This window comes from Nicotiana attenuata, unplaced genomic scaffold, assembly GCF_001879085.1.
Source record: "Nicotiana attenuata strain UT unplaced genomic scaffold, NIATTr2, whole genome shotgun sequence".
Lineage (NCBI taxonomy): Eukaryota > Viridiplantae > Streptophyta > Magnoliopsida > Solanales > Solanaceae > Nicotiana > Nicotiana attenuata.
The window spans coordinates 324,089-331,659 of record NW_017671231.1 but is presented as its reverse complement, the minus strand read 5'-3'; the positions used below and the strand labels follow the sequence as shown (position 1 = coordinate 331,659).

At 44.7% G+C, this 7,571-nt stretch overlaps 1 protein-coding gene across 1 annotated transcript; it reads left to right on the top strand.

The window, feature by feature from the left end:
* Positions 1-5,176: 5,176 nt before the first annotated feature.
* On the top strand, positions 5,177-6,382 carry LOC109206862 (actin cytoskeleton-regulatory complex protein PAN1-like). Its single transcript, XM_019369721.1, has one exon. The coding sequence runs from the start codon at positions 5,177-5,179 to the stop codon at positions 6,380-6,382; it is 1,206 nt and encodes a 401-aa protein (XP_019225266.1).
* Positions 6,383-7,571: the final 1,189 nt, after the last annotated feature.

Below are 7,571 nucleotides of genomic sequence, written 5' to 3'. Positions count from 1 at the left end.
GAGGCATTGATGGCTATCTTGGTCAACTTTGATGGTGAAGACATGGATGGGGTACATGGAGTCGGTAAATGCATTGGAGGGTCTTGGATCCTATACTTATACTCCGGCAAAGCTTTCTCTTGACTTGGAGAATCGGGCCACACCCCCCGCAAAGCCATCAATCATTGAACCACCACAACTAGAGCTCAAGCCACTTCCCCCGCACCTAAGGTATAAATTTCTTGGCTCTAATGATACTTTACCCGTAATTGTTTCGTCTTTGTTGAATGATTTGCAGGTAGAGCAATTGTTGGAATTCTTGAAGGAGCATAGGCAAGCCATTGGATGGACAATTGTGGACATCCGAGGGATTCCCGCGGGAATTTGTGAACACAAGATCCAATTGGAGAGTGACACGAAGCCTAGTGTGGAACATCAACGATGGTTGAATCCGTCAATGCAAGAGGTAGTAAAGAAAGAAATCATCAAGTGGTTGGATGCCGGGGTGGTCTACCCTATTGCCGATAGTTCTTGGGTGAGTCCGGTGCAATGTGTACCGAAAAAGGGAGGCATGACCGTAATTGAAAATGATAAAAATGAGCTCATCCAACAAGAACGGTGACCGGTTGGAGGGTGTGTATGGATTATCGGAAGCTCAATAGTGCAACATGCAAATACCATTTCCCTATGCCTTTTATTGATCAAATGCTTGATCGGCTAGCGGGAAGGTCATTCTATTGTTTCCTTGACGGATATTCCGGCTACAACCAAATCAACATCGCATTGGAGGATCAAGAGAAAACAACATTCACTTGTCCCTATGGAACTTTTGCCTTTAGTCGGATGCCATTTGGTTTGTGCAATGCTCCGGCTACTTTTCAAAGATGCATGATGTCCATTTTCTCCGACATGGTGGAGGATTTTCTAGAGGTCTTCATGGATGACTTCTCGGTAGTAGGTGACTCTTTTGAGCATTGTCTTAACAATCTTAGACAAGTGCTTAAGAGATGTGAGGAAACCAACCTTGTGCTAAATTGGGAGAAATGCCATTTCATGGTGGATGAAGGCATCGTATTGGGGCATAAAATTTCAAAGCATGGCATTGAGGTTGACCGGGCTAAGGTCGAGATTATTTCCAAGCTTCCTCCACCTACTTCGGTAAAAGGTGTCCGAAGTTTCTTGGGGCATGCCGGATTCTATAGGCGGTTCATCAAGGATTTCTCCAAGATTGCAAATCCTATGTGCAAACTCCTTGAGAAGGACGCCAAATTTGTGTTTGATGAAAAATGCCTCAAGGCTTTTGATGAATTAAAGCTAAGGCTCACCACGGCACCTATTATTGTCACACCCGATTGGTCTCTTCCTTTCGAGCTCATGTGTGACGCTAGTGGTGTAGCTATTGGAGCAATGCTTGGCCAACGTCACAACAAGGTTCTCCACCCGGTCTATTATGCAAGCAAGACACTCAATGGGGCACAAATGAATTACACGGTGACTGAGCAAGAGCTTCTTGCCATTGTTTATGCCTTTGAGAAATTCCGGGCTTATTTGTTGGGATCCAAAGTGATAGTGTACACGGATCATGCTGCTCTTTGCTATATTATGGCAAAGAAGGATGCAAAGCCGCGGTTGATTCGATGGGTTTTATTGTTGCAAGAGTTTGACTTCGAGGTCAAGGATCGCAAGGGAACTCAAAACCAAGTAGCGGATCACTTATCAAGGCTTGATGAAGCAGGAAGACAAAGGGGGGATCTTGAAATCAATGATGCATTCCCGGATGAACATATCTTGGCACTATCTAGCACTTTTGCTCTATGGTATGCCGACATTGCTAACTATTTGGTGAGTGACCTTATTCCGGAGGGATTGGAGTCTTATCAAAAGAAGAAGTTCTTGAGAGATTGTCGGCAATATTATTGGGAAGAGCCATACTTGTTCCGTGTTTGTGCCGACAACATCATCCGAAGATGTGTTCCCGAAGAAGAAGTTATACCTATTCTAAAAGCATGCCATGACTCGCCGGTTGGGGGTCATCATGGGGGTAATCGGACGGCGGCTAAGGTTCTTGAATGTGGTTATTATTGGCCTTCCATCTATCATGATGCCAATCAAACGGTCAAGGCTTGCGACCAATGTCAACGACAAGGTTCAATCTCCAAGAGGCATGAAATGCCAATGCACTTTGTGATGGAGGTAGAGATCTTCAACGTATGGGGAATCGACTTTATGGGTCCCTTTGTAAGCTCTTGTGGGATGAAATATATCTTGGTAGCTGTGGAATACGCGTCCAAGTGGGTTGAAGCAGTTGCCTTACCAAACAATGAGGCAAGGAGTGTGACCGCATTCTTGAAGAAAACATATTCACTCGGTTTGGCACTCCTAGAGCCATTCTTAGTGACGGTGGATCTCATTTCTGTAACAAGGCTTTCTCGGGGCTACTTGAGAAGTATGGCGTCAAGCACAAGGTGGCCACACCTTATCATCCACAGTCAAGTGGTCAAGTTGAGGTTTCCAACCGGGAGATCAAGAGCATTCTAGCAAAAACTGTTAACGCTAATAGGACCGACTGGTCAAGGAAGCTAGATGATGCATTATGGGCATACCGCACGGCATACAAGACTCGCATTGGCACTTCTCCTTATCGGTTAGTCTTTGGTAAAGCATGTCATCTACCCGTGGAGTTGGAACACAAAGCGATGTGGGCATTGAAAAGGCTGAACTTAGACTGGGCTGAAGCTGCAAATTTGAGGTTAACACAACTCAATGAAATGGAGGAATTCCGGTTCCATGCTTATGAAAGTGCAGCTGTGTACAAAGAACGGATGAAGTTTGTCCATGACAAGAAGATCTTGAAAAGAGAGTTCAAGACGGGTGATTTGGTCTTGCTCTTTAACTCAAGGCTCAAATTGTTTCCGGGCAAGCTCAAATCAAAATGGTCCGGTCCATTCAAAGTAGTCAATGTCTTTCCTTATGGAGCGGTGGAATTAGAATCAACAGATGGGTCCCGGACATTCAAGGTAAATGGCCAACGCATCAAGCATTATTTGGGCACTAATGGAGAAAAACATTTGGTGGAGCAGCTGGCTCTCAAAGATGGTCCACGCCCGACCATTGAGTGAAACCAAAGGAACCTCAACTTCGTCGTGCCGCAACGTTAAATCAAGCGCTTCATGGGAGGCAACCCATGTGTGGTAACACTCTTTTGTTCTTTGAATTGTTAGTTATTGATAGATAGATTTATTTGAACAATTTAAAGGGTGTGTTAGAGTGCAGGGGGTTCAAAAGATCACAACACTTGGTAGGGATGCATAAAAAAGGGAAGCAAAACCACTATGTGAAGTCTGCTGCACAGATGCGGTCGCATTATCACTATGCGAACCGCATTGCGATCGCAAACACAAGTAGAAGGTTTGGTTAAAATTGGGGGTAAAAATGCGGTGAGTTGGTGCACTCTGCGGACCGCATTTCACTTATGCGGCCGCATTGTGCACCGTATTTGCCTCCCTTCAGCTTGGTCCTTAACCTTATCGCATAACACACATGCAGTCGCATTGTGTGTTATGCGGTGTCTTATCCATCGCAGAATTGGCAAGGTAAGTCCGCATAACCCTCTCGTCTCTCACCCACATAAAATAAAACAAAAAAATTTTAAAAAAGGATGCAGAAAAAAAAACAAAACAAAAAAGGGAAAAGAAAAACAAAAAAAGGGGGAAGAACAAGAACGGACTTCGAACCAAATCAAGCTCAAATTGTGTGCAACCAAAGGACTCTATTTGTCACGCTCATTGTCCCAATAATCAAACTCTCTTGGTATGTACCCGTTTCTCCCTCGTTTTATTTTTGATTTCCACTGTAGGTTCAGAGATTTTTTGTTCGAATCCTGTGCAAAAAAATATGTTTAGATGCTTGTGTAGTTGCTTCTCTGTAGTGTAGGTGCTTTTGGGTTGAAAATAATTTGGGGTACGGGGTAGAATGAAATAGAATCGCCATTGTTGAAAACTTGGGTGACCTGTGTAGAAGACGGCATCTGCGGCCCGCATTGTGAAAATGCGGTCCGCATTTTGGCCGCATAACTAAACCCTAAGTCTTCTGAAGAAGATGATGAAATGCGGTGTCTTTGCGATCGCAGATTTAACATGCGGATCGCAAATTCACCGCAGAGTGATACAGAAAATTCAGTTTTGAACCATATATCCATGTCCATTCTGCGATGGTTATGCGGTCCGCATAGTGGTTATGCGACCGCATAACTCACAGCAGGATGAGACCCCCAGTTGAGACTGCAAGATCTGTGACAAGTCTGCGTTCTGCATTGTGGTTTTGCGACCGCAGATCAGGTCGCATTTTGAGTTTTTTTTTATTTTTATTTTTCTTCTTTTAATTCTTCTGTGTTTTCTCTCACTATGCTTATTGTTTCACTCACATCTCACCTTTGCGCAGGTATGGCTCCTAAACAAAAGCATGCTGCTGCAACACAAAAAAAGGCATCCTCCCTCCGTCCCAAGGCACAAGCAAAGCGATCAAGGACGGAGTCTGATGAACCACGCCCCTCCCAGTCTGATGAGGAGGTGCTCTTGCCGGAGGTTGACATAGTGGCTGAGGCTAGGAGGAAACAAGGAGATGACTACCAGCTACGCTGGGGGGTAGAAGGATCCAGGCAAAAGTATAGGGAAGGGCTCGTCAAGCGCAAACTCCTGCCCGAGAAGCAATTGAGCCTGAATGGGTTGAAAGAAATGTATCCCCATATATTGGAGAACATAAAGAAGAGAAGGTGGGAGTCCTTCACTGAGCCACCTGCTGAGTTTAATGAATCCCTTGTTCGAGAGTTTTACGCGTCATATGGGGCCTCCTGAACCAAGCACCATAAATGCAACAGAGTTTTCACTGATGAAGTGCTTGTTTGGGGGAAAACTGTCTTCTGTACCATCAAGGCCATCAATAAATTATACGTCCCAGATTGGAGTGCAGGCACAGCTGAGTATGATGAAAAATTTAAGAACAGGGAAAGTGAGCGAGGGTGGATTGCATCCGTCATAGCAAAGGGAACTCCTGCTTGGATCAACCCCGGGCAAAAGATCTACAAGGAGAGTTTTTCAAGAGAGGGTCATTTCTGGCTCAGTTTCTCACCTCTAGATTGATACCGACTCGAAACGAGACTGAAATAGCTATTGAGAAGGCCCTTCTCATTGCCTGCATTATGAGTGGTATCAAAATAGATGTTGGAGCTGTGATATTCCAAGAGATAGGGATTCGGGAAACACAGACTGCTACTTCACTCCCGTTCCCTTCTTTAATCACAACCCTATGCAAAGCCGCGCAAGTTCCTGTAGATGAGCGCAAAGACAAAACCGGAAAGGAAACACAGGTCATTGATATCACCAGACTTAGTGATGCTGTTATCCCACCCGTGGTTCCAGTTCAGGAGCAGACTACTGAAGAGCCTTCTGACTCCCAGCCCACTGTAACCCCTCAGGTTACTGTGGCAGCATCCTCCACCTCCGAGCCTGCTTCTAAATCCACCACTGTCCAGCCGGCTACAGCCATTCCTGCTGTCTCCAAGCTTGGTCTATTGGCTCAGCATGCCAATGCCAAGGTAGACCAGCTTTTGAAGACTTTTCCAACTCTCATCAAACAAGCCCTGACTCCGATGCAAGCCTCAGTGACAGAACTTCAACAGCAACAGTCAAAGTATGAGGATCGGTTACAGCAACTTGAGTTGAGGGTGGAAAAGATAGAGAGGGGGGAAATTAGTGGATTGCCTGGACTCAAGGAGGAGGTTGCTTCTATGAAGACCGAGCTCCAAAAGATGCAGAACTTGGAGTTCGATCTGTCACCCCTCCTTCCCACTGATGGTGACCAGGCTACAGGCACAGCACCCCCGGACTTAGGTCTTGATTTCTCCGCACTGATGACTGATACTGCCCCTCCTCCAGCACATATTGAGATCCCTTCTGGGGAGGAGTACGGAGGTTCTGGTAAGTCAGAGGATGAGGAGGAAGATGAGGGCGAGGATGAGGAAAGTTCTGGATATTCAAGCGATGACGGCCCTCAGGATAAAGGAAAGCAGATTGCGGATGCTTCTGTCGAGGATGTTATTATTGAGGATGCTGCTATGGAAGAAGTGGAGCAAGCAGATACGCAGAGAGCGATCCAGCAGTCTCTAGTAGACTTGACCCTGCCTACAGCTCCATCAACTGCCCCACCATCAGTGGGCGAGTCTAGCAGTTCACAGGCTCCAGCACCAGCCCCAGCTCCAGCTCCAACACCTGCTCTGAACCAGCCTGGGAGCACTCCTCCATCAGTAGAGGTCACTCCTCAGACCGAGCCCTCATCGGTCCCAGCTTCCACATCCGAGGGTGACCCCTCCAGCACTCAGCCAGCTACCAACTCCCATAGCACTTAGTGTGCCTCAGGGAGCCCCCTCAAACTCATATCTCTGTTCTTATGCATTGGGGACAATGCATGCTTTTAGTTGGGGGTGGAGGGTAGCATTGTAGATATTTTTGTGACATAGGAAACTGTTGTACATATGCATGTCTTTATGTCATAATCAAACTCATGTACTCATGTGTATTTTGTGTTATTAGTATGATTTCGGTACATGAGTTGTGTCATGTAGTCCGTGATGATGTTAATATTAGTGTTTGTTTTGTGTTCATATTAGTGTTGTGTGAATATGATACCGTTTTCCATATAAAAGAAAAGCAACAAAAATAAGTATATAGTAATTAGTAATCAATTCCCCTTGGTTTTTCTTCTCCCGGTTCTTTTCCAAGGGTGTAATAGTAGAACCAGGACAGTAGAATGAAATACCTTGACCTGTTTGGTGTAATTGTCTAGTCTCAAACATGTGTGTCTGTATATAGCATATACCCTTCTAGAGAAAACTATCAACTGTGTGAACTTGAGGCTCACTCTGTGGCTCTATGTTTACCTAAAGTTATACTTATACATATGATGAAATCTTTGAGTTGCCAAGTGTTGACTCGAGGGTTTCAAACTATGTGAGCCAAACAGTTCATGTGCCATGTGTGTGAGTCTTTGGGGTATATAATTCTTGTGTTTACTTCTGCTATCTAGAACTTGCCCCGATGGTCTTTCGATGCTTATAATAATTACACTTGGTTGGAGAGATGACCTTAGGCAGTCTTTGTGATCTTTCAAGCCAGTTAGACTTTCAAGCCACCCATTGTGTAGTTAACATCCTTAGTCACCCCATTTGAGCCTTTAACCTTTTCTTTGGCTACCTCATTACAAACCTTTTTCTTTTTGTAAAATAATTCCCTCTGTTGAACCCGTCCCTCCTTGAACATTGCGAATGAGGCTAAAAGCCTAAGTTGGGGGTGTGATGTCAAAATGGAAAGTGGTAAGGTTGTACATTGAGTGTAGAATCATATATCTCAAAGTGTGTGTGCTAAATTATTCAAGCTCCAAAAAGAAAACGTGTATAATAAAAAATAAAAAATAAAAAAACAAGAGAAGGGGAGAAAGAGAGAAATCTTTGTATATATATAAATTATGGAGCCTTGAAGGAAATGAGAGAGGTATTTAAGGTGGTTCTACATTGGGAACTAAATGCCAATGAGGCTTTG